At 39.6% G+C, this 27,945-nt stretch overlaps 3 protein-coding genes across 3 annotated transcripts in view; 1 reads left to right on the top strand and 2 right to left on the bottom strand.

Annotated features, from left to right (window-relative positions):
- Positions 1 to 15,237, top strand: part of LOC136851018 (uncharacterized) — a 115,969-nt gene extending 100,732 nt beyond the window's left edge. Inside the window, exons 43-48 of the mRNA XM_067124992.1 lie at positions 569 to 757; positions 1,191 to 1,359; positions 1,838 to 2,050; positions 9,991 to 10,123; positions 10,253 to 10,414; positions 14,511 to 15,237. Of these exons, the coding sequence (XP_066981093.1) occupies positions 569 to 757; positions 1,191 to 1,359; positions 1,838 to 2,050; positions 9,991 to 10,123; positions 10,253 to 10,414; positions 14,511 to 14,933 (1,289 nt within the window). The 3' untranslated portion in view covers positions 14,934 to 15,237. The remainder of the gene's footprint in view (positions 1 to 568; positions 758 to 1,190; positions 1,360 to 1,837; positions 2,051 to 9,990; positions 10,124 to 10,252; positions 10,415 to 14,510) is intronic.
- Positions 15,238 to 23,190: 7,953 nt separating this feature from the next.
- LOC136851017 (uncharacterized) lies at positions 23,191 to 23,913 on the bottom strand. Its single transcript, XM_067124991.1, has one exon. It carries the CDS (start codon positions 23,911 to 23,913, stop codon positions 23,191 to 23,193), a length of 723 nt encoding a protein of 240 aa, XP_066981092.1.
- Positions 23,914 to 25,701: 1,788 nt separating this feature from the next.
- LOC136851016 (uncharacterized) lies at positions 25,702 to 27,246 on the bottom strand. The gene has a single exon (XM_067124990.1). The coding sequence runs from the start codon at positions 27,244 to 27,246 to the stop codon at positions 25,702 to 25,704; it is 1,545 nt and encodes a 514-aa protein (XP_066981091.1).
- Positions 27,247 to 27,945: the final 699 nt, after the last annotated feature.

The following is a 27,945-nucleotide window of genomic DNA, read 5'->3' as shown; positions in this document are numbered from 1 at the left end:
TGACCTCATAGGTCCCAGGCTTGGTCTTTGGCCTAAATTCTATCTATCTATCTATCTATCTATCTATCTATCTATATATATATATATATATATATATATATATATATATATATATATATATATATATCCCATCCCAGATTTTTTTACAGCACATGTTGGTGAATTATGAGTAAAGGTATACAATAGAATATTTCGATGTCAGTCGCAACTTGGGGGTCACTCTGTTTAACCAGCCCTACGTACAGTACTATGTCTTTCTTTATTCACTAAGTCTGCCTCTGCTACTGAAGGCATGTCACCATTTAAGGAAAGTAGTCCATTATTATACCGTTCTTGATAGATCTGGGCAGCTGTGCCCGTCTTGGTCTCTAAAAAATTAAAGAAAAAATAAACAAACGAAGCAAGATATAAACAGTTTGAACACTCTAGCAGACATGGTAATCTATAATACATCAGGTCTGCAAAATTTTAGCATTTAAACTTCCAGAAGACAAATGAATAGTCATCCGAGATATCCTTGTCTGACCAGATTATTTTAATTTCATGTTACAATCTCTTGCGTTTGCAGAAGGTACCAGCAGCACCTGCAAAGTGTTTGGGAACTCAGAACCCATTGGCTGGAACACGACATTCCGAGGAAGTACCGCAGGATTTGCAGATGTCGCTCTAGTTGTTGAAGTCGCCAACTGCAACAAGCAGAGGGACGTGGTGTCTCTCCTAGACTTCCTTAATGTCCAGTTCCAAAAGAGCGCTTTTGGTAGGCTTAGAGTCATTTTTTTATGTTGCTAATTTTTTTTGTTTTGTTTTCTTAAATGTATTGAGGAATGTGAAAGAAAGAATCTGCAATGACAGCTTTTAATTTGATGGCATGTGATCTGTAAGCACAGTTACATTTTTCAAGGCAAACTGTGATCAGTTTTCCTTTTTACATTGCCCCAAACAGTGGTCTGACAGTGATTTTGTTTGAATTGTGTCTTTCTTATGATTTATGACCTAATGTCTTGATTCAGTTTAGGTCTAAAGAAAAAAGAATATTAGGGAAGGACTGGCACTTAAGATTCTTGCTCCTTAGTATAATTTGCTTAGTCCCTTGTCGCTAAATAACAATGTTGCAGCCTTCAGCTTTAGCCAAAATAATTTGTGGTAAAAAATCCTACCGTCTTATAAACTAGTTGCTCCTATCTTTCCAGCGGATGTACGATACTCTTTGGTTGTCGTTAATCCTGATGCCATAGACATCACAGCACCTTTCGTCTCTGCCGTGGAATTAGCGTCAAGGCTCCGCTCCCTGAAAATGACTGGACCACCGACCACTGACGGTGGCGTTGATGCCCTCATAACTGCAGCTAAAAAACTTCAGTGAGATTATATTACTTTAAGATAATAGTTGTGCCATCATCTGTTTTTTTGTTTATTTTTTCTTTTTATTCTTGCCCTCCAACAGGAACTTGATAGCTATGGAATGAGACTCAAGACATCATCATGTGTTTTCCCTCAAACATGGCCCTGAAAAATTTTGCATACGGCCCCTTTTTCGTTTTTTCCTTCATTTAGTTCATTAAACATTACATTCACTGGGCTAATCAAATAATCAAAACTAATATTAAATTACTGATTTTTGTGGGACATTAGGTTTTGCGTTCTTGATCATTTTATCGAGCTAACAAATCTTGGTTTCGTACTGGAATACAGTATACTAAATTGAAAACATTTGACAACCTCCAGTATCGCCATTATACATTTCACAAAGTTTTTTTTTTTTACATATATAAGCACAATACAGTACCAAACTCTTATGCTCAAGTCCTTAGAATTGCAACAGATGAACTCTTTACAGATGGCGTCCTGGAGTTTCAAGAAATATAATCCAGTTGACATGCGATTCGTGCCTAGCAGGATTGTTCGTAGAAGAAGCCATGAGAGACAATGACATTACCTATCACCTTCTCTCGAGAGACGTTCCGAATACTGAAGGCCGTGATACAAAGAAGATCAGAGCACTGAAGAAGAAACTCTTTGGATATGACGAGAAGTTTGTTTACAGTTCGGGTAAAGCAACTTGATTTGGTTTTTATACTACTTTTATATATATATATATATATATATATATATATATTATATATATATATATATATATATATATATATATATATATATATATATATATATATATATATATATATATATATATATATATATATATATATATATATATATATATATATATATATATATATCCTTTAATATATATATATATATATATCTGTATGTGTGTGTATTTGATTAAGTTCCTTCTTGTTTTTTTCTTTTTGTTCAGGAACAATTGCAGTTCATATAACTAAGTGTCCATATGTTTTTTCTCTGTCTGCATTTTTTAATCCAGACCACAGATACAAAGAGGTATAAAGGAAATTTAACCCGTCGAACTCAGTGTTAGAGACAGATTTGACCATTAACAAAATATGATTACCTCACTGAATTCCAACTTTGAGCGGGTAATCTGTGTCCCATAAAAATATGGGAAAGTGTGCAGGTATAATGGTGATACAAGACTCAGGTGTTTGTGTTTTGAAACTTGGCTCAACATATTATGAAGTTTTATTCTTCATATTGTCCCTTGGTCTCATCAGACCAGCAGGACAGGAACTATCAACCTCCGGCCACACAAAAATTTTGCCAGGTGTTTGTGTTTTTTCCAAGATGGCGTTTTGACAGGTTTTCAAAATGGTGTCCTGTGGATATTTGAATATTGGTATTTAACTGATTAAAAACAAGCCTTATATGTGTAGATTTATAATTTCTCTGCATAGAAATATCCAAGATGGCTGTCACTATATCAAAAATGTCCGCCAAAATGCCAAAAATTGGTACTTAAGCCTACAATATATGAGCCTACAAAAAATAGGTGAAAAGCAAATGGTGATACGGGTAATACATGGATTTGGGGTAACAGGTTTCAGCCTGTGGATATTTGAATATTGTTTAATTGATTAGTTCACTCCCATTTTTTAGATTAGAAATCAATTAATCCCCAGTTAGTTAATTTTTCGTCCCAGTTCATTTAGGAAAAAAATTGTTAATAAATCCCTCATTTAGGAAAAAAATGGGTAATTTAATGTAAAAGTGTAATAGTGTAGTGTCAGTGTACTACCAGGGAACACTGATTGACACTACAGCTGTGAAACTCAGCATGGAGTTCAGTGCTAGCTAATGGCAGAGATTTGTTATTAGTTTCCCAAATGCTGTTTAGCTAGCCCCACTTCAAAGTTAAACAGTTGCACCTGGATTGACAGGATGTGCCAGTGCAGGAGAGCCGAGCCAAGGAAGTTGGGGCTTTAGTCTTCTAGTTGGTGTACAGATCACATGGGAATTACATAGCATTGGATGAATGATCGGGATAGGGGTAGGATTATGACATATCTGAGCCTAGTTGTATCCCATATCTGAAAGTGCATATATGTTATATAGGTGGTAAAAGGATAAACCCTGGGCCTATAGAACAAAAGCAATGGCAGGACAATCTTGAAAGTCAGCTTCTTTCTTGAAGGGAGATAGTACGACTAACTGGAAGCTTTGTTGCTTGTGCCAAGAGGACACGCGTGAAAGACTAGTTGATGCATCTGGTGCTGGCTATGTTACCCTTGCTACAAACATTCCCGGATTCTATGAGTTAAATGCAATGCCTATACCATTTCATCCCAAAAGGCTTGATGAAGGTGATGGAATTCTGCAGACCTTTGAAAATAACAAAGCAACATATCATGAATCATGTATGCTGAAGTCCAAAACAACAAAACTAGAAAGGAAAAGGAAGTCACTGTGTAAGACAAAAGAAGATGATGATGCCCCATCAGCAAAATTCACACGTAGTAGCCAGAAGGCAGATGAAGAAGATGCAGAAGAATCTAAGACTGAGTAAGAAGGAATATGCTTTATTTGTGACCAACCAGCACCAATCAAAGATTTACGATTGGCCATGACATTGCTTACATGAAAAGCTGCAACGATGTGCCGCAACCTACTAGATGAGAAACTTCTGGCCAAGCTTAGTGCTGGGAGACATTGTTTCTCAGGACCATATGTATCAACTATCTTGTGTACAACAGGGAAAGGACCTGGCTAAATTCCCCAGGAAATTGGAGATGATTATGTGCAGTACAGACAAGAGGCATGCGCCCATGCTTTTGCTGAGCTTGAGATGCATAAGAGACAAGCAGTTGACTACAGATGGGTGCTGCTATTTTACAATGGTAGAACTTTATGATCTGTACAAACAAAGATTGGAACAGCTAAATATTGATGCTTCCTTTGTGCACCGAACACGGTTGAAGAACAGATACTTGCCTGCATCCCAGAACTGGAGGACTTTAAAAAGGGAAGAGAAATTTGGTTTGCCTACAAAAGGAAAGTTGGAGAAGCCCTAGCCATGGCATGTGACTACAATGATGCACTAATCGTGGCCAAAGCAGCTAAGTTATTGAGGAAACAGATGCTTGAACATGAGATAGAATTTGATGGAACCTTAACAGCAGACACTAGAAGAGAATCTGTGCCACCAAGTTTGTTGGAATTTGTAAGTGTGTTACAAAAACGTTGGCGATATAAAACTGTCGAAAGAATCCAGCATCTTCAACATTCTCCAGACATTCCAAGTCAAGAGAACCTCTGTTTCCATATATATTGGTCTCTGGTCTTGCAAACCCAGGAAGCGTCAGTTAACTGATACATTCCATCACCATGGAATCAGCATCAGCCATGATAGGGTTTGGAATTGACTAAAGGGTTAGGAGAAGCAGTTGTAACCAGGGCTATGGAGGAAGAAGTAATTTGTCCCACTACACTAAGAAAAGGGCTCTTTACAACTTGTGCTGATGACAATCTGGACCATAATCCAAGTGCCACAACTGCACAAACATCCTTCCATGGGGCAGGCGTATCTTTGTTTCAGCATCCGAGCACTGATGAAAAGGGTGAGAACAGAAACGTGGCCCAAATCATCCAAAGTGGAACAAAATAAAAAAAAGCACCTTCTCTTCCTGAATATTACACAAATGTACCTCCTGCTCACTTTAAACATGAGAATCCTCCCTTCGCCGAAAGTGGAAGTGCAGGACACCATAACTGTAATGAAAGGAATGCCATGGCAGGTGCAAGTGTTACAAATCTCAGCTTAGCTGCAAAGTAACTCTCTGCAGCTGCACTTCAGTAAAACTAATTGATACACAAAACATATTGGTTTCTCTCAGGAGATAATATTTACTTTTTATTTTTGGCCATTTTGGAAATATGGTGTTCATATGGTGGCCATATTGAAAGATGGGTTCACTTTATCTCTTCATGAGTAAAGTAAATGCCAAAATACACAATCAATCATTATATGGACAGTATGCAACTTTTATAGGCTTATGAAATGAAAATATTTGAAATATACAAATTTGCTGCCATTTTGGAAAAGTGTCAGCCATCTTGGAAAAGCCAAATATTGAGGTGGCTGGAAGTTGGTTTTGATTTATGGGGATAATAAGAGTTCTCATGCTAAATCTGTTGCTTGTATCACCATTTGCACTTTTTTCCCATTATCCCACTTCACTAACTGAGATTATACAGTTAACAACCACAGACTCCTTAAACTGAATAATCCGACAGGTACAGGATTTGGATAAAATGTGCGTATTGGTGCTGACGCTGGCAGAGGTATAATTTTACTCTTAGTCATTCAGTGTGTTCCAGTTAAGAATAGCCTCAGTGATACTGCGATGACCAACAGTGTATGAATTTTTCCAATAGCTATCTTCCATTTTTTGGACCTTGCTGTTTACTTATAGCATAGTATTCCTTACATATATATCCTCAAAATATAAATGTAGTATAAAGATAAACTTACAGTGCAAGTAGAAATGTATTTACAATGTGAAACATCATAATATTGCTTTGGAAAGTAGTGCAGTTGATTTACATGTACAATATGAGCAAATGTTCCATTAGACTTAGTACTCCAAATGCTTGGTTAGTAACAATGAATTTTGTACTAAAGCAGATAAGAAAAATAGCGCTGAATGACCACGTAGGTCCCAGCGCTTGGCCTTTGGCCTAAATTTTGCAGTATATTCCAAGAAAGCAGTAATATTCATCAAGAGATTCATTTACTTTTGTAATGCTTAGACTCTTGTAAAGAAAAGTAATGTAAAATATTTGTAAAAAAGCCGCAATAATATAATTGATAAATTTATCAAATATATTATTGTGGCTTTTTTACTCATTATTTTCGATCACAATATAGTGATGCTCCACAGATAATGTAAATTATGTTGCTGTGTGCAAAAATTATAATGCAACTACAGTATATGGCTGTGTGAATGATGAGGGGTCACACTGAGAAATTTAGCTATTGTTATTTTGCGTGTGTTTGTGCCCATTAATATTGCATTACATAATAGTGTTGGCATGTTTAAAAAAGTAAAATTAATTTCAGTATGTCCATTTGAGCCATTTAGGTGAACAATCAGACCTTATCCTTCATGTCAGACTGTGCTTTTGCTGGTGAACATCAGGTTAAGCATTTTTTGTTTATTGGGTGAAATTTCTAAATATCTATCAAGTTTATTGTAGGTCAGTAAGCTTATGAAAATTTTGGTAAATTTCACTTTAATATACGGTAGGCTAGACTAGCCGAGTAATACCAGAATCTAACGGGTCACATTTCACCAGTTACTTGGTGGTCAGTAGCTAAGACCTGTAGATTATCCTTAAACCAGCTAAAACTTCTTATAAGTTGGGACTAAGCTTAGGATACTATGCATGCAACATATCTATAGCTTAAGTTGGTGGCACTGGCTAGGCTAGGAGGAATCACTAATGATTATAGACACTTGGGAGCTTGATACGAAGTGTAGGCCTAAGCTAGCTGCCTGGGTGAAATTAAAGTCTCCGTGTATTGATGAAGATCAGGAAGATTCATGTGCTGGGACTCCTGTCAAGTTTTGGGATATTAGTTGGATAAATAGGCTACTGTTTTTTTTTTTTTTTTTTTTTTTTTTTTTGGGGGTGACCGCCATAACATACAATATAATCATTTCTCATCAACACTGAATCCAATATCATCAGTAGATGAATGACGGTCTCTAGGTCAGTGAAGGCCAAATGAATTACTTACGTATTTAACTGTGAAAATATGAATGTTTTATATTTCGAAGTCCATTTTGGTTGTTTATACGTTGGGCTTGTAAGGTACCAATTCATGAAGAGGTCACATAGCATCTTTCAGATTGCTGTTTGCCTGAAAACTGAGGCATTTCATTTCATAGTAAATTTATTCCTCCATCACAGCTTGAGGCCTAGCATGTCACTTACGCTATTCTAAAGTGTACCTATCAAAAGTAGCTTTTTCCCCAGAAGTTCATTCCTTTGTCAAATCAGTCAGCAGGCTCTGATCAAAGGTCACTGTTAGGGAAAATGGCCCTACCTTAATATCCTCTCAAGATCTAGACTCCTAGAGCTTCTTTCTCCCTTTGATGTGGTGTCTTAACTGTGGCTTTTATGCAGTTTTTAATGAGCCCATGGACTCTCATATCGAGACAGTTATAAGGATTGCCCAAAGGATTTGTAAACTGGAGAAAGGTAAAGTTAAGATTTTGACAGGTATGTGGTAAAAGACCTGTGGGAACATCAGAAAAGTAAAGGCAAAAAGCAATGGAATAGAGCTGTCATCAAGAGGAGAACTAGGAGTCATTATCGTTAATAACTTAAAACCTTCAAAGGCCCATATGATACTAAGATGCATTAAACATCAATATAATATGAGGGAAAAGGAGACAATATGAACCTCTGTATAATGTACAGTACTATAAAGTTAGACCACACTTAGAAAAGTTTGGTAAAGATGTATCGTTTTTTGTAGTGTTAAGGAGGTTGCCCAGGTCTGGTCAGTGATCCCCAAATAAGATGCAGCACCCCAGGTTAGGCTATGTTAGGTTAGACTGTATCCCTGTAATACTGTAATGTGCTTAATTGCAAAGTATTCAGTGGAGAACTTTAGGGTTGCAGATGTTAAAGAGATCTATGATCTTTGACAAGTAATGAGATGACCTAGGTTTGACTTTTATTTCTAGGAAAATGTCATATTTTTGTACACATTCTGGTACAGTATTTTGAGAACTGTTTTTTGTACACGTTACTGCATCAACCATTTTCTGTATCTTGCTAAGGGCTTGTATTTTAAACATTCTTGGATGAGTTCTTGTATAAGTTGGTCAAGGTTTGACAATTATTCTAGATGTTTTGTTGCAAAGCTGGGTTCCTGAAAATTGTGCTTAATTGTCCTGTGATTTTTAAGACAGTTTTCACAGAGCCTGCATTTTACCATAATCATGGTTAAGTTAGTGTATAATAAGGTCTCGGCTTACCTTCGAGTGTCCACTCGTATCACCTACAAATATCTGGAAAATCCTCCAAAATCCTTAGATTTATAAAGGAGGATTAAATTAATTTTAGAACGAAACCAATACAGCAGTAGCAAATTTAAAATATATTCCCACAAGCTGTTTAATACCACTAGAAACCGATTACACTAGCTATTTTATGTTGTTGAAAATAGCTTGCAGCAAATTTTGAATCAGGTTAAAGAAAAATACATTTAACTTTGCTTGCATGTCAATAATACTTGTAAATGGGATAAAATTCAAGTGGATGCTATGGCAGCAAATCCTACGCATGATTTGCAGCTATCAGTATAGTTACATAGCATAAACCTTTGTCTTATGTGATCTATTGTGTTATTTTGCTTAGTTACAGTATATGCCCATTTTTTTCATGAATATTAGTGCAGATAAGTACAACTTTTGACCTTATCAGATAATCTACAGAAGAGGATGCCCTAACACTGGAGTTATGATAAGATTGGCTAGGTTTGACACTGTAGGGGAAGTTCTGAAAATTTTGTGTACATAGTTATGTTCAGTTTCATTGATACTTTGCATACGACATGAATGACAAACTACCAACAATGAGAGCATTATTGTACGGTTGCCAAGGTGGGGGATTTTTTGTGCTTATACCCTAAATAGTGCTTTAATGTCTTGAAGTGTTTTTTCTTAACCTCCCCCCCAACCTAAAAAAAGCAATGTGACAAAAAAGGGTATAACAGGTAGGTTAATTACACAAAGTATTTGGTTGTTTTAGATTAAGGCAGCTCTGTGACAGCACAGGCCCTTGGATAAAGAAGACCTAAGTTTAGTAAAGTGTAGAAGGGATAAGAGGTCTGACGTGGACCTCTGGACGATGTGTTTTAGCATGGCGATAATTCTATGTGCTGTCAATTAGTTTCTTTTTTAATTGTAAAGTTCATTTAAGTAGTTTTTACTTTACAGCTAGCTTTGGCACGTATTTAGTCTTGACGGTCCTTCACCTGTTGTGGTGTGAAGATGAACTGCAATTTATGTTGATCATAAATAATTTAGGCCTAAATATGGAACTGATTGGAAAGGTTAAGAATTAAAAACTGTTATTCATTCTTCATACAGTACTTTTTCAGTGTAGGAACCTAATTATTAGATTATGCAGAGTAATATCTAATTAATCTGATTCCATATACGTTAGTAAAAGATTGACTTTCAAAATGTTCATTGGTAGCACATTCTTCTTTATGTCAGTATGTAAATCTTTCACAATCATAAATTATCAAGCCAAGTATGGCGCATCTTCAAGTACTGTACTTGCTTATGGTTCTGTTATGCATACTCGAATTTAGTTTTCAGCAGCATGCTAGCAGTGAAATACAAACCTTTAGAAAGTTACATCTCCTTTGGGGCTTTGATGTACAGTGTATTGCATATGAATTTATGCTGCTCTACTGGAGCATTGTCGCCAGAACCATGGTCTCTCAACACCTTGTCAGGACCCCTTCTCACAAAATTTTTGCTGACTGGAGATTGACTTTATAGTAAAAAAATTTTCCTCATAAAGTGTAGACAATTTCAACACTTTTTTTATTTCAGATTATAAAAAATTAAAGGGTGATGCAGATGAACGTGAACTAATCACAGATGTTGAAGGCTCTTGTGCAGAAGCTGCCCTGAGGACAAATGGATCAGTCTTCAATTCTCTAAGGTGGAACCCCAAGAAAGCCGTAAGTGATATCAGATTTTAATACTGTTACTTACCTTGAAATCTTAGAAGTACCATAATGACTGAAAATACCCAATTAAAAAGTATTACATTCAGCCAATAGTAAAAACTACCTCATTATCAATTGCAGACTTTGAAAACAAAGTTCTTGGACGTGTTTGCTCAACGTGTCGTGCAGTCTAGTGTTACTCCCGACTGCCAAGAATGTCGCTGCACAGGAGGAAGGTCACGTGCTGTACTTAGCTGTCGCAAATGTTCAAACTGGAAGGTTGATGCACCTAGCATTGTACAGGTACTTTACTTTATCAAGTGCACTTTTTTTTTAAGCTAAAGAACTTGAGCATCAGCATTCAAGGTACATGTCTGCTAGGGAACTCATTTCACAATAGGGAAAGCAGAACAAATTAGACCTGATATGAATATACTATTATGCATTACAGCAGTTTAAAGTCTACAGATTATGACAATAGATTTCAATGTTTGATAAGGACTTTTACTGATGTATGTATAGTAACAGTTTTTCTGTGGTTGCACAAATTATGGTAAAGTCTAGTTCAAGTGTTAGAGCATGCTGTTTCTTCTTTATCTTACTAGTCCTACATAATAAGGAAATTAACTACCGTATCATATGACTAACCAACTCGAGACAAGATATTTTATAATGTTTTTGTTCTGGTGAAAGAGAAGGTGTTTTATTGGACTGTAATCATACAAAGGATGGACCATAACTTTGCTTCTGTCATATTTATTTTAGTTTTGTTCAAATCAGTGAACAAGCAAAGCAGTAATATTTTTACCCATATATTTCAATTTGTTTGGTGAACCTCTCCTGGGTGGGGTATTCCTCAGAACATTTCTTCCTCTGGTAAGTTGCTCCCAACATATCTTTGGCCCATGCTAAATTCCATTTCAGTGTCATTGTGATCCTGCATCCATAATCATCAAAATATGAAGGTATATTTTTTGGTAAAAGCCATGGACCTGGAATAGTTTGGTCCAATACCTGAAGCCTCCATGGCTCATATCCCAGTTAGCTTCAGGTTTACTTGTATTTTATAATGCAGATTCAGGGTTTGCTTCCAAAGTTGATCACTAATGCCAGGGAGCATATGTGTAAGATTTTTGAAGAGTTCTGTAAAGTCAAATTTTAAGTAAATTGAAAAAAAAGGGGTCATGTGGTGAGGGTGGCCGACAGGCAGTCCCAGGTGCCAGATGATGGAAACTTGTTGTTTAAGCCCATTGGCAAGATGAACCTATGCATATTCAGGATTAGCAGACAAGAGTTCTACTTTCTCTACTGGTGGATCATACTTACTGTTTTGGACAAGTATCATGATGGAAACTTGGCCAGGTTTAGTCAACCAGGTATATATAGCTTGGCCATGTTTAGATTCTGTAAGTAAATATCCATTCATGAGGAGAAAAATTAGTTGGTTGGTATAATATAGTCCTAATTGAATAGAATTTATAAGGAACAGCAGACTCCATTGAGCTTGGTTAAGTTCTTCAGTCCTCAGGACAAGAGTACTTGTCCTCCATATGATCTGATATTAACATTCAGACTCATTCCCCTTAGGATTATAAAGTGTAGTGCAATTGGTGGTGATGCCTCTCTGATGGAGAGACTGCCTCAAGTCATCTAACATGATTGATGATTTACCATTAGAACAACACATGATGGCATTCTGAAAATGGAAAACAACTCAAGGAGGCACTTAATCACAACAGAAGAAAGATCCCTGCATAGATAGGCAAATAGAAACCTTCATGAAGTATTTGCTTGCTCTCTTACATGGAGATCAGAAGGTTCTGGCATTGGCTAGTCTCACTGTTCCTGGATAACACCAAGCATTATGCAGAAAATGCAGTGTGTTGACATTACAGGTAGCACCACACACTCAAGACAGGGTGAGCACCACATACTCAACAGTGTGTTAGCAGCCATGCCTTTTGCTTGCCTGGGCAACATACAGTGTCACAGCAAAAGCAGAATAACTTCAGTCACCACTGCATTATTTCATCATTCTTGATTTTACTAGCAGGTTTTGTATTAAACATGACGGCAACCAATGCCTAATCTGTGATATTTGAATTTATGATCCCTTTAGAAATTATGCTATTTACCAAATGCTTCAGTGATATTGTACATCTCCATAAAGGAGTGTCTCTGTCCACTAGCTCACAGTGTCTGGGAGATGACAATAGGATGTCCGAGCTGGGTAAGTGTCACACCAATAGTGAAACCAGAAGTTTCAGTCTCAACAGTGAGTGGGGAAGATATATAGAAAGCTGTAACTGTCACACCGTTGTTGATGTGGTTATAGGTCACAGCAGCGGTAGTTGAGTGAGAAACTCTGGGTCTGGATGAGCTGTATAAAAAACCAGAAAGCCAAGAGAGTAGTAAGCTAACATGACCATGCCCATCACAGTGAAGCTGGCATCTTACAGTGCCCACAAGTGTTCTGAGCTGGGTTTTTCAAGTTTTCTTCACCAGTGCAAACATATCGATGGGAATATGACAGAACACATGTTTGAGTGTTAGGACAATGTTATATTTTATGGTTTTCATGAACCTTTTTAGGTTTTTGTGTTCCTCCTGCTTGCATCCACAGATTGTTACATTAAATATATATGCATGTCTTTCACAGCTTTCTCAAGGAATTGTGGTCAGTTATTCTTTGAAAACTTGCCACTACAAATTTAATATAGCTGATATGATATACAGTAGTTCTTTGTAGGCTTCTTTTCATCCTTTACTAAGTATTTGATGATGTTTACTTTGAAAGGCACTTGTACTAACTGTAATGGATAGGCATCCAATCAAGTAGAGCTGTTAGTTTTTTCCGAATTGTCTATTACTAATTTTTATGCCTCTCATTCACAGTCATGTAGAACTAGACTCTCCGTGAAAAATGCTAGGCTCAAAAAGGGCCTCTTTCAGCATTTGTTTTATTTCAGAGTCAATAAGATATCCATCAACATACATGTAACGCTAGGTTCAGTTGCTGTTGGCCTTCAGTCTAGCTGCAGATTGGCAAAGATGCAGGAAGCATGTTCGAGGTAAATAAGCCACAAACAAAGAGGGAGATGTAGCCCTTCGTATGGGATCTCAACACTGGCATGCTGCTTAAGGATACTGTGTCCAAGGATACTTAAACAACATAATACTGTAGGCTCAGAGAGCGAGATTTTTGGATAACAGTCATTATATAGGTCAACTTCAGTACATCAGTACGGCAGTAGCCAGGTACACAGGTTGAGAGAGGTTATGGCCATAGTCGCCTGTCCCTCCTGAATGATAAAACTTTTGTCTGTTGTTGTAAACTCTCTTGGAACCGATAAAACTGTCCAAGCTGCTTCTGTCAATAAGAGTTCTAAAGGGAATTTTAATTACTTTAATATTATTCAACTACACCTCTTTCATCCTGGAGAGGCTGTAGTCACAGAAGCACGAGTGGAGGCAGAGAAAGCACAGATACTTAAGAATGTGCATGTGGGGAGTGCCAGATTTTAGCATAATGCCATTTCTTGTTACAACGCTTGTAGTATACATTCCTAGCAGGACAGCGTGATTGTGGATGATTATTGAACCCACAGAAGTAGTAAGGGCCTGAAGTTGCTTTGGTAACTGAACCTTCAGCATGTATTTCCGTTGCTGAATTGAGATGAAGCCTCATCAGTAGTCTTGGCTGCACCATTGTTATCATTGGTTGTTACCGAGCCAATTCAAGTAAGAAAGCTTGATGTTTGAAGATCAAGAGTACTGTAGTGTTCTTTAGCACCAGAAGGCATATATATGAGGATGCAGTGCCACTGACAATTGAAATATGGTTGAATTTGTTGCCAAGCTCTTCAGCTGGCAATGCTCTAAAAGTACAGTCACTACTCTTTAATTTTTGAGTTTTGAAGGTTTTGGTCAAAAGTTTTCCAGGTACTTGCCACAAGCAGGTGCCTAACAGATACTTGAAATTTTCATTTTGGTAACAAGCACTTGAAGTGTGCTGTTAGCAACTTCATAAGGTGTGTATTTTTCACTGCTTATGAACGTGTCAGACCTTTTAAAAAACTTTCCTTCAAAAATAAAGATCAGTCAGTTTACTCAAGAGTTCCCGCACTTCCCAACGATGAACTGCTTAAAAGAAAAAGCTTGACTTTTGGTGCAAAGGACATAAGACATAATCAAAGCACATCCACTCTTTGGTAAATATGTCATCAGTATTTTACCATAGGCTAGAGAATTGCAAAGTAAAAGTAATAGGGCTTGTATTTGTAAAACAGCAGTTGTGCATAGATAATTTTCTAATAAATAATTTTTCATTAGTAAGATTTTTATGTTTTTTTCACAAGTCATTTGTATAATATGGCTGTTTATCTTCATTTCATTGCAGGAGGAAGAAACACTGTCTCAAGAAATAAAGAGAAAATTTGCTAAATTTTATGAAAAGGACGATGAAGAACTCGACAAAGGTGAAGTAACCCCACAGGGTCCTGGAATAATAGAATCTGAAGTGCCTGAAACAGTGGAAGGGGAGGTGGAGGCGCCTGAAATAGTCGAGGAGGAGGAGCCTGAAATAGTCGAGGAGGAGGAGGAGCCTGAAATAGTTGAGGAGGAGGAGGTGCCTGAAATAGTAGAGGAGGAGGTGCCTGAAATAGTAGAGGAGGAGGTGCCTGAAATAGTCGAGGAGGAGCCTGAAATAGTTGAGGAGGAGGAGGAGCCTGAAGTAGTAGAGGAGGAGCCTGAAATAGTAGAGGAGGAGTTGCCTGAAATAGTAGAAGAGGAGGTGCCTGAAATAGAGGAAGGAGGAGGTTGAAGGTAACTTGGAAATTTAGAATTTAAGTAATACTTTAAGGTATGATGTCAGTCTGTTTGTGTGTCTTGTTCTCAGGTATATATTTTTTTTTTAGGAAGAGATAGACTTTATTAATGCAACAATTGGAATATGACTTTGTACAAAAGTCACATTCTCAACCATTCTGATAACTTTGGAAAACACCCATTCACTCTTTTTTTAATGTTGATAATGCAAGATATGTATTGCTGTGAATGGGTTGGAGGTGTCCTTAGTATGTTGCAAAGTTCTTAATTGCTAATAAAAATAAAAAAATTTTTTTTTACTAAGGGAATATTTATTTACCTCATAACTTAACAATGAATAGATTCTTCCACAATTTATTGTGGTCTCACCCTGAAGCCCAGGAATATGAAATATCTGGATTGGAGAACCAAGAGCTAAATGCTATTAAAGTCCAGGAACTTCTAAAAAAGCTTACATAAACTCACTCCTTAATTGGAAGTTTTTCTAGAAGCAGCACTCATTAGTTTGCAAATAGTTTTCTTGGATAATGTTGTGTGGTATTCAAGATATTTTCCTCGACCATTTCATGTGCTCTCCCTGCACAAACTCTGATTTTGGCAAGAAGGACCACCTTTCGTAACATCATTAACATTTTACAGTAATTTTTCCCCTTGTAGTGTTAAATACCCAATACTGTATAACAAGTTCTCTAACTCTCACCTCTCATGCACATTTTCTAATGGAATTATTATCAGGTCTAAGTCCTGGCACACAGCTTTCATCCATGAATTACTGAATCTTTCTGCTGATTTTCACCCTGGCTTTTTCCATATCTACTACTTCTCTGACTGACTGCTCCCCTTCCATTCTCATTATGTGGCCAAAACATTTTATGAAGGTTTTGTTGAAATTTAGGTTGTCAAACCAAGTACCGGGGCACTTTGGGCCAATCAGGTTTCAGGACACAGAAAACAGGGAGTTGGAGTGGTTGGACAGCAAGATAAACTGATCAAGAAAATAAAGGTTTTAAAGTACAAGGATCTGAAGGTGGAACTGGGTGAAAGTCTCTCAGTTGCACTAGGAAGTAACAGTTGGAAAGGTTTACAGCAAGATTGAAGGAGGCAACTGAAATAAATTAATAGGCTAACAAGTGGGTGTAGCTAGGGGCCAAAGGGACACTGCAAACACCCTTTAATAATGCATAACATGCACCACATGACGTGCACAGATGATGCAACCCCCCCCTATGGAGCCAAAATATTTTGATCTGTGAGGTTCCAAGAACATCCTCTGGCCATTGGATACATATGTACTTCAGCAACTTGCTTTTGAGAACATGATCTTTCTAATGCAATGTCAACATGAATCTCAGCTCTTTGAAGACAACCTTCTTTTGAAACCACCAACAAATTCTTGTGTTCATTCTCTGAAGCATAGAGAAATATATGCCCTACTTGTACATCATTAATTTTTGCTTCATTCACTAATTATGAAAATTTACCAGCAGCCCAGCACCCTCTCCACTTCACACAGGCTGTTGCTAATCTTTCCTATTGCTCCTTCAATACTTACTTCACAATCCAGTATGTAACAATGATGACAGAAATGTTCTAATGGCTCTCAAGTTTGCCCTTATACCACCACATGGTCTTCCTCCTCTCCTTCATCATTAGCATTTCTTGACAATTTGACATAAACTGTTGAGTCCTTAGTTCAGGCACCAGTTAAAGCTACGATATGTGTAAGTTCCTGGACTATTTGGGTTTTGGTGTTTTCCTCAGTTTCAAGGGTTTGACAGCATGCAGTTTACAAATACAAAGGAAATTAATGCAGTTAAATAAGAGAATATTGTGTCTACATACCTTTTCCTTGATTTTCTTGGCGTGAATTCTTATGTAGTAGTACAGGATATTTCACAGTCTTTTCTTACATAAAGTTAACCTTTGCACAGTAATAGACTTGCAATTTCTAATGCCTTTAAAAATATGGATGTGGAGTAAGACCTAGTGCATTCTGTGACATTTACGTTTTGTGAATAACTAGCAATGTGTGTCATGTGGAAGGAATGGATCTTACTTAGGAAAAATTCTTATAAAAACACCAAATTTTTAAAGTAATTTGTATTTTTCCTAAGCATACAAACTATAACCTTTCATATTTGGAGTACCTTTTGCACATGTGCTGGACCCAGCCTGTGTACTAACTAACAAGGAAGGTGGGAGGAAGGAATATGTCCCTTCACCCAACTTTCCCCACTGGACTTATGCTCTTAAGATACGCACCATTGGCTGAAGAAATGGGGAGGCAGAGGAGGGCTTCCTCCAGTATGAAAGGTTAAGGTTTGCATACCTACGAAAAATACAAATTACTTAAAAATATCTGGATACATTACTTAGGAGGGAGGTATAGCCAGAAAAGTGGGAGTGTCCTGTGTATCTGAAGAGTGCCTTAATAAGCTGAGCAGAGGTATGAAATGAAAGGCAAGAAATGCAAAAAGAATGCAGATCTAATGCCACAGGAGACATGAAATGACTGCAAGCCCTATCACACCCTACACAATGATGCTGAACATGTTTACACTCCATGCCAGCGAGCACGGAAAACAAAGTTACAAACACTCAAAATATCACAAAATATGCAAAAGAGCTTCACTTCACAAAACATGAGTGTGAGAAACACAGGTAAGTGTGATGAAGCACAAAAAGGTACAAATAAGAAATGCAAAATGAGGGATGTAAGTGAGTGATACAACTATACACAAACATGGCTGAAAGGACAAAGGGAAAAGTTGAGTGAAGGGGCATATCCCCGACAGTTAGTACACAGGCCGAGTCCATCGCATGAGCAATAAGTACTCCAGATATGAAAGGTGACGGGTTTGTGTTCCTGTAGTAACAAATAAATGATATATAAGGTTTACCTTTAGCCTAAAGACTACTAATAATTGCCAACAAGGCAACAATGATGGGCAATTGCATGCTGGTTACCAACAAATTTCATAGTGATGATTGCAACTATGCAGTCATCTCATTTTGAGTTGTGCTTGTTTTGCTATTAATACAAAGTTAGACATGTGACCTATGTGAGGTAAAATATTTCTTTACTTAAGGCAAGTGTGAAGATGTGGCACTGAAACCATCTGAAAATTATAACCTATTACCTTAACTGAAGGATACACCTGGAGTGCCTTGCACAGTTCTACAAACTGTACCGAAAGATTCTTTACATTTTGTCCCAAACTGCATTGCTCTCTGCATTTTACTTTTCATCCATTCACTTTGTTTCTCTTTCCACCTAATATTGCTACTTCTTCAATCTTGCCTTAATTTTCACCTCTAATTTAAGATTAAGTTCCTAAAGCCCAACCCCAACTTCTCTGAATCTCTAAATAAGACTTAGTGGTCTACATATGCTACTGGATAATTCATAAGAAAATGATAAGATAAAAATCAATAAGAAAAGAAAGTATGGTAAACCACACGATGAAATATCATGAAAATAAATTTTTTGTCCTCCTAGTTTCTAAGCATTCTTTCTGAATTAATAAGTCACTGAAAATCTATTCCAAATTACATTTGTACTAATGATAAAATGCCTTGAATTCTGGACACATTAGCAATACAGAAATTGGGGCAACAACTTATGAAAATCTGAGCTAATACTGTTAAGTATACCAATACTGTACTACTGTATACTGGCTATAGTATTTTAAAGGGCATCAAGAAGGCTAAAATCTCCCTTCTGCTAATGAAAGAAGCTGGGGATACTGTGAATCTTCACAAGAATGCATAAAAATAACATGAGTATATATCCAATAATCATTATAAAATTTAACTAAAGAACATAATACTTTCATCTTGTGGACTAGAATTTTGAAATGTTGTCTAAAAGCATACAAACCAATAATGATTTCTTTTGAACTTCAAATTAAAATACACAGCAAAAGGAATCAAAACTGCTCAATATTGGTTAACTTCTACCACCAACGGCTTTTGTGAAACTTGACACATCCATTCAATGCAAATACCACAACAGTATATGTACTTTATCACAGTGTTAAAAACAGAAAATATCAAAACGAAAAAATTAAAATGACATGAAGTTTGCCTACAATTTATGACAGATAACATCATCAGAACCTCAAGGATTGGGAATAGGATGACATCATTTTATGCATATGGAATCTCAGAGGACAAAACAGAGTTTAAGAAGTTGGACAGCACCAAGCACTGCATACAGTAGATTGCAAGGCACACTAGCCAGCACCCCTTTATGAGGATTGCCACAGAGAAAGAGGATACGCTATCATTGGCAGAACCTGTGGCTGTCCATCCTGATGATGGATGAGTCTGAATTGGCTTCAGCTGTGAATGAGGGCATGATAATTGCCAATAGATGGTGGGTAGGAAGATAGGTTTATGTCCAGTGTCTATAGGACACTGATACCAAAAGATTCCTTAAACAAAATCTTGATTTGGTCAGAGATGAAGTACATCTGTCTCTAAGAAGGTAACTGAAGAAAAGGATGTGAGATTTCAATAATTATTGGCTGAGCAAATGCAAAGTTCTACCTGGTCCTCAACTAACTGCTACAATGGCCTTCTTACAGCCAGTGCTTATGCTGAAAGGAGTACACCAAAATGCTCAGCCAATAATTATTGAAATCTCCCATCCTAGGTCAATTACCAGCACATCCTTTTCTTCTGTTACCTTCTTCATCACAATGGACAGCCACAGATTCTACCCATGATAACCTATCCTCTTACTCTATGGCAATCCTCATAGGGGGTACTGACTAAAGTGTACCTTGCACTCTACTGTATACAATGCTTTGTGCTGTCCAACTTATTTAACTTTGTCTTGCCATTTGAGATTCCAATGATGTCATCTGCCATAAGTTTTAGGCACTACAATAACGTACAGGTATTTAACTTTAAAACACCAAAAGCAGCTTTAGAAAATGAAATATCAATTCACAATAAACAATTGATGAGTTAAGAACAAATCCTTAGAGTCATCACTCTGAGAGTCAAGAAATGTTGACTTGGTTCACCTTTCAAGGGTTTCCAACCAAACCATATGAACTAGTGTCTTAGCTATACAAGTGCTATTACACAGCTACACAAGTGTTACTACACTTTAATGCAAAATTCTGGAATCATTATCACTTTCACAAGCAAAAACATCTGCGGAAAGCAATAAAATACCACTTAAGTACAAAAGACCAGAAGACATTTAAAAATTGCCTAAACCACAAACCTGGTCATATATCCAGGTCTGTGTGCATTCATGGCAACTTTGTTGACTTTACCCTTTTCTAATAATGATCGCATTAACCTTTACATCTTTTTATTTCTTTCATAAAGTTTTCCATGCAATTATTGCTTAGTTTTCCTGTCCTACAATTAGTTTCCTTTGTTTTTTAACATCCTGCTTATCTATTTTCCTTATATATTTTGCATTATACCCAATAAATATCCATCTTTCAAAGAAAGGCACTCCCAATTATTGCCCACACAAATGCTGCTCTCAAGACCTAAAAGACAATCATGAGATTATACAAGGCAAATTGCATAACAATCTATGCAGATATGAACTATATCAAATCTCCAAGAACCCAAGAGGTATCAATATACAGTACTTGTAAAAAGGAAATGTTTAGTAATGTAACATTAGAGCAAAAGTGGGTTCAGTATCACTACTAATATTCTCTTTACGTATACAGTCTAACCTCTTCATGCTGGCACCCTTGGGACCAAGCCACTTCTGGACCACAGAAATTCCTGTATGACAGAAATCATCCCCAAAAAACCCCTTATGTAAACAAAGTCTTGCCAGCTCACTCCACATATACAGTAGAACCCCAGTCCTCGACCATACCAGAAATCGACATAATCGGATTTCGACACCAAACGTCGAGTAAATTTTGCATCAGAGCTCAAACAACAAACCAGAATCTGACCCGATGGGTTATATGATTTTTATAAAAATGAAGTTTTTATGATAAAACAAAGTTTTATGAATACTTACCTGGCAGTTATATATATATAGCTTAATCCCTGTCGAACCGGCAGATTTTTCAAAACTCGCGCAACCGCCGAATGGTAGGTGTCCGATAGGTGGTTAACAACCCTTATCGGGTGGTAGCTGGAATCATTCCCGTTTCAGTTCCTCAGATCATCTCTTGCCCGACCTGTCTCCTGAGGGGAGGAGGGTGGGATTTAAAATATATATATAACTGCCAGGTAAGTATTCATAAAACTTTGTTTTATCATAAAAACTTCATTTTTACGAATAGAACTTACCTGGCAGTTATATATATATAGCTGATTCACACATTTGGAGGAGGGTGAAAGACAGCTAACATTGTTGGGAAACAACTAAAAGTTGTAGGTAAACACCTTGATTCCTTACCTGCTAAGGTAGCTGACTTCAAAGGTTCCTGCCTCTTGAGCCGCTTTCCTTAGGAGCGCCAGTCAGGTGAAGACCTGTTATACTGAAACAACTCAATCGAGTCTGTCAAACGGGGTGAGACCAACAACGTGACTAGACTTCTGTACTTCCTATTCCCCTTCTATTACCTGTAACCTTACTCAATCTAACCACCTAACCTTGCAGACTAGATATACACCTATCTAGTTAGACTGGGGTTGCTTTTCCCACAAGGAAGCTTCCTCAGACAACCATAAAAAACACCAACCCAATTACAGGTATCCCAAACAAAAGTTAAGGTTGAGGGGAGGCAGTCACTCCTTTACCCAATACCGAAGCTGTAGCTACATATGGGCCCAAGGCATAACATTTCTCATAATCCACTCTTACCTCTCTGAGGTAATGAGAAGCGAAAACAGAGTCACTTCTCCAAAAAGTGGCCTCCATAATTTGTTTAACTGACATATTCTTTCTATAAGCCAGAGAAGTTGCAATGGCTCTTATTTCGTGAGCCTTCACCTTCAACAAACCAAAGTTCTCCTCTTCACATAAAAGGTGAGCTTCTCTTATTGTCTCCCTCAAAAAGAATGATAACGCATTCTTCGAGAGGGGCTTTTGAGGATCCTTCACTGAACACCACAAGGAACTGGAAGAACCTCTTACGTCCTTTGTCCTGGAAATATAAGCCTTGAGGGCTCTAACTGGACAGAGTAGTCTCTCCTCCTCTTGGCCCACTAAATCAGTGAGGTTAGGAACCTCAAACGTCCCCGGCCAGGGTTTGGAAGGGTTCTCATTCTTAGCAAGGAAGTCAAGCCTTAATGCGCATATTGCTCCATTACGATTGAAGCCTACTTGTTTCTGAATAGCATGAATCTCGCTAACCCTTTTCGCTGTAGCAAGAGCGAGAAGGAAAAGAGTTTTCTTTGTTACGTCTCTCAGGGTTGCTTGAGAGATGGGTTCGAACTTCCTGCTGCACAAGAACTTCAAAACCACATCCAAATTCCAGGACGGGGGTCTCAAAGTCTGCTTCGTTGTTTCGAAAGACTTTAAAAGGTCTCTCAAGTCTCTATCTTGAGACAAATCAATGCCTCTGTGCCTAAAGACGGTAGACAACAAGCTTCTGTATCCTTTTATGGTGGATACGGCCAGCTTAGAATCTTGCCTGAGGGACAAGAGAAAATCAGCTATTTGGCTCACAGAGGTAGTGGTTGAGGAAACCTTATGCTGCTTACACCAAGATCTAAAGGTTTCCCACTTTGATTGGTAAACTCTCTGTGAAGAGACCCTCCTCGCTCTGGCGATAGCTCTTGCAGCTTGAGCTGAAAATCCTCTCGCTCTGACAAGCTTCTCGATAGTCTGAATGCAGTCAGTTGAAGAGCGAGGGGGTTTTGATGATACCTCTCGAAGTGGGGCTGTCTGAGAAGCCTTGGACTTGGGGGGAAGACTTCTGGAAAGTCCACTAACATCTCCACTACCTCTGTGAACCACTCTCTTGCTGGCCAAAAGGGGGCTACCAGGGTCATTCTTCCTGAATCTAGGAGGGCGAATTTCTTGACTACTAGATTGATTATTTTGAACGGAGGGAACGCATATAAGTGTCCATCCCCGTCCCAGTCCATCAAGAAGGCGTCTACTGCTATTGCTTCTCTGTCCGGGACTAGAGAGCAGTAGTTCGGGATCCTCTTGTTCTGGCTGGAGGCGAAGAGGTCTATTGAAGGCCTCCCCCATAAACTCCACAGTTTCTGGCAAACTTGAAGATTGAGAGTCCATTCCGTGGGCAGAACTTGCCCTCTTCTGCTGAGCATGTCTGCTCTTACATTCTTCTGCCCCTGCACGAATCTCACAAAAGCTCCACCCTGTGGTCTTTTGTCCACAGAAGGAGCTCTCTTGCTGTTTCGTAAAGAGGTAAAGAACGAGTCCCTCCTTGTTTGCTGATATACGCAAGAGCCGTGGTGTTGTCGGAATTCACTTCTACTACTTTCCCCGCGACAGATTCTTTGAAGGCTTTTAAACCTAACCAGATGGCCATCAACTCTTTCCTGTTGATGTGCCATCCGATTTGTCCCTCTTCCCAAGAGCCTGAAACTTCCTTGTTCCCCAGTGTTGCTCCCCATCCCGACTCCGAAGCATCTGAGAACAACACTAGGTCTGGGTTCTTTCTGCGTAGGGAGATTCCTTCCCCTAAGATCGACGGGTTCAGCCACCAACTCAGATGTTTCTTGATCTCTGCTGGAATGTCGAAGGAAAATGAGTCCTCCTGATTCTTCCTGTCCCAGATTCTTGAAAGGAAGTGTTGAAGAGGCCTGAGGTGCAACCTTCCCAGAGAGACAAATTTCTCGAGGGAGGAGAGGGTGCCCAACAAACTCATCCACTCCCTCGCCGAGCACTTCTGCCTCCCCAGGAAATACTGAACCTTCTCGAGGCACTTGATTTGTCTTTCTTGTGAGGGAGAAGCCCGAAAACGAGCTGAGTCCAGAACTATCCCCAAATAAAGAATCGTCTGACTCGGTTCGATCTGAGACTTCTCTTTGTTGATAATGAGACCCAGATCCTGAGCAATCATAAACGTCTTGTGTAAGTCCTCCAGACACCTGTTCTTCGACTGGGACCTTATCAGCCAGTCGTCTAGGTACAGGGATACTCTTATCCCTTCTTGATGAAGCCATCCTGCCACATTTGACATTACTCTGGTGAACACTTGAGGAGCTGTGCTGAGGCCAAACAAAGAGCTTTGAACTGGAAGCATTTGTCCTGGATCACAAACCTCAAAAACTTCCTTGAAGTCGGGTGGATGGGAATATGAAAGTAAGCGTCCTGCAGGTCCAGGGATACCATCCAGTCCCCTGGACGGACTGCTGCCAGCACAGACTGAGTCGTCTCCATGGTAAACTTGGTCTTCTCCACAAAACCGTTCAATGCGCTGACATCCAGGACCGGTCTCCATCCCCCCGAACTCTTGGGCACTAAAAACAGACGATTGTAGAACCCTGGGGATCCTAGTTCCAAAACTGGTTCTATCGCTCCTTTCTCCAACATCTGGTCTACTAGATTCAGGAGTGCCCTTCGTTTCAATGCGTTCGAGTATTGAGCCACTAGGGCTAGTGGCTTTGTTGAAAGTGGCGGTTTCCTCGAGAAGGGGATCTTGTATCCTTCCTTGATGACTGAGAGAGACCAGTTGTCCGCCCCTCTTGCTTCCCAAGCCTGCCAAAATAGAGACAGCCTTGCTCCTACTATTGTCTGGAGGACTTGTGTTTCAATTTCTAGAGCGAGTTCTAAACGTCCTTCTGCTAGTTCTACCCCTGTTTCTTGTCTTTTCCTCTGAAATCAGATCTAGAAGGAACTCTGCCCCGAAAGGGCTGTTGAACTCTCTTTTTCCTCCTTTTTGGCAGCTGGAGGAATTACATCAAGGAAACCTCCTAGCCGAGCGAGAAAGTAAATCTTGCGTAGCTTTATGTGCCAGAGTCAGAGAAATATCCCTGACCAAGGACTCCGAAACAAATGCTCCGAGAGGGGGCGTAAGGAGCTCCGCCTTCTGTGCGACTGTAGTAGAGATTTTGACGTGAAGGAACATAACAAAGCCCTCTTCTTCAAAATCCCTGCAGTGAAAAGAGAAGTCATCTCATTTGCTCCATCCTCAGAGCCTTATCCATACAGGCCATAATACTGGAAAGGTCTTCAATTCCTGTAGCCTGCATGGTTTCCATCTTCTTGGATAGGATTCCAACAGACCAGTCTAAAAACTGAACACTTCAAAAGACCTAAAAATTCCTTTAATGAGATGGTCTAGTTCCGTCATAGACCACATCACCTTAGCTGAGTTAAGGGCATGTCTTCTGGAAGAGTCTACTAAACCAGAGAAGTCCCCTGGGAGGAGGCAGGTACTCCCAGGCCCAGAGCTCCCAGTGTCATACCACATGCCCGCCTTCGAAGCAAGCCTAGTTGGAGGAAAAGAGAAGGAGGACTTAACTGCTTGCCTACGCTCCTTAAGCCAGTTATCAATTCTGGTCAGAGCCTTCTTAGCAGAAATGGAAAGCTTCATTTTAATAAAGGCTGACTGCTTCCTCGATTTCTTCCTGTTAAACTGGGACTGAGGGGAACGAGGAGCAGCAGGCTTAAACTCCTCACCATACAGCTCCAAAAGAGAGCGAGAAAGAACCTTATAGTCATCAGCCGCATTAGAAGGTTTATCTTCGTCCTCTGAAACGCGTCTTCCAAATCATGCATTCCTTCCAACTCTGTCTCCTTCTCTTCCCGCTGTAGTGTACCCGGGAGGACGACGATCGCCGGGCGCCCTGGCGGCGAGAGTTGGTTACGCCCTGGCGGCGAGCTGGTTGCGCCCTGACAAACAGCCCTAGAAGAATCCCGATGTCGAGAGCTGGATGCGTCCTGGTATCGCGAGCGAAGCGTCCTGGCGTCGAGCATTGGATACGCCCTGGCGCCGAGAGTTGGATGCGCGTCCTGGCGCCGAGGGCGAATCGCGCCCTGGCGTCGAGGAAGTCCGCTGCGTTCTTTCCTCCCTGGAGAACCGAGGTCGTAATCTTGCTGAACAAAGGAAGAGTGTTCCCGCGAGAGGAAGAAAATTCCTGTCGTTTAAGGCGTGGAGAGGAAAGAGTCGAGCCTCAGGAGAAGAACCCTGAGGTTTTTGCTTGGGAGAAACGAAAAAATTCTTATGTTCCAGGCCAGAAGATCGCCCCTTGTTGACTCGAACGGGAGAGGGATCCAGTTCTCTCTTATCCCTAGGAGAAACTTCAGCAGGGGACTCCCTTCTAGATCTCTTCACTGGTAACTTGGAGTCCTTACGTCTGACCGACTGCGGGGGAGGACGACTAAAGGCCTGAACGAGCGAAGCCAATTGGCCTTGCATGACGGTCATAAATGATTTAGCCGCAGCAGCTGCATCTTGAGGATCCGAGGGAGAAGGTTGTCGAGACAAGCTGGGAGCAGGAGAAGGATTCCTCGAGAATTCTCCGGAAGCAGAAAGAAGAGAACTCTCCCTCCTCCGAACAGCGAGAGGAGAGCATTCCGAAAAAGGTCTTGACCTTTTTGCTGGAGAGGCGTTTCGGTCGTCGTCGGAAGCAAAAGATTCAGGGGAGCTCCACGCACCCGAAAGGGGAGAGCGAGTCCGGGGTTGATCCTCTTGCTGCAACCATCTTCTTTTGGTCGGTCTCGAATCCTCAAACTGCCATCTACGTCTAGGAGAGGGGCTAGGAGAAGACGCAAGCTCTTCCGACACGCCTTTCCTGTGGCGGTCATAAGCAGCCTGGGAAAAAGCAACAGGACTGCTTGAGGCGACGGCTGACCGAGAATACGTCCCTCTCACCCCCTTACGATCGTCGACATACCTTCTCCCTAGGTCCTGGGAGCTTGGTAGAGGTCTAGATCTAGGGGCATGACAGGGTCGATCAGTCGCCACCTCCACTGCACTAGCACAAACATTATCACAAACTTCACTTGCACTCTTACCTTTCTTCAAGGCTTCAAGTTGATCCTTTAATTCTTTCATCTCAGCCGCCATCCTGGCGAACTGAGGGTCCATAACAGCAGATACAGTTCCTGTAGAAGGAGCGGGGGTTACCACCTCGGGAGAAGGATCTACTTCTAAGGGTGATTTAGGAATAGAAGGGTTAAAAGAAATGTCTAGGCTAACATCACTCACAGACCTAGATTTAGATTTAGAAGCCCTCCGTAACTTATCCATCTCTAATTTACGCACATAGCGTTTCATTTCCATCCATTTCTTTTCATCCAAATCCTCGCATTCTTTACATCTTTTATCCAAGGCACACTCAAAACCCCTGCACCCTAAACAAACAGTGTGAGGGTCCACCGAAGCTTTCGGTAACCTAACCTTACATTCTTCATTCACACATACTCGAAAAAACTTAGGATCAGACATCTTATCCAAGAACAGTCAAAAGAATAAATCCAAACAAGCCACAAAAGCGATTGCCAATCCAAAGGTCAAAATACGTCACCAATAAAAGGTCCAACACAGCGACCTAGGAAAGCGAGCGAAAAACCCGACGGAGAACCAACAACAATGTTGTCGGTCCAACCGCAGAGATGATCTAGGAACTGAAAACGAGATGATTTCAGCTACACTGAGTAAGATTGTTAACCACCTATCGGACACCTACCATTCGGCGGTTGCCGCTGAGTTTTGAAAAATCTGCCGGTTCGACAGAGTTAAGCTATATATATATAACTACCAGAGTAAAGTTCTATTCGTAAAAAAAAAAGTTTTGATCGGGCCACCATTTGACAGCACAGTATATTTTTCCTCGGTGATGTCATAAAAGCGCTGAAAGCCCACACACGCTTTTCGCCGTTGTTCTGGAGAGGTACACGCCACAGGCATATCATCATTTTTTGGCTTTCCACTGAATTTTCATCCAATCATGGGTCACAATGTGTTGGTATCATAATATTGATGAAAGACGATTTACAGATTTTCGTACATTCATTCCAGTATACCTTAAAGGTAAATCGCACATAAATACTCGGAATGTACAACGCTATGTAATTAGTACCGCGACATGCCGCCAGGTCGCGCTTTGGTTTGTTTACATCTCCTCATGCCATCAGCTGCTGAGTG

This window comes from Macrobrachium rosenbergii, chromosome 23 (assembly GCF_040412425.1).
Source record: "Macrobrachium rosenbergii isolate ZJJX-2024 chromosome 23, ASM4041242v1, whole genome shotgun sequence".
Taxonomy (NCBI): domain Eukaryota; kingdom Metazoa; phylum Arthropoda; class Malacostraca; order Decapoda; family Palaemonidae; genus Macrobrachium; species Macrobrachium rosenbergii.
This window is presented reverse-complemented; position numbering and strand designations above follow the sequence as displayed.

What these genes read in the sequence shown, in the direction of transcription:
- LOC136851017 (XM_067124991.1), bottom strand. Translation starts at nt 23,913, where the DNA reads ATGATTGCTCAGGATCTGGGTCTCATTATCAACAAAGAGAAGTCTCAG.
- LOC136851016 (XM_067124990.1), bottom strand. Translation starts at nt 27,246, where the DNA reads ATGTCTGATCCTAAGTTTTTTCGAGTATGTGTGAATGAAGAATGTAAG.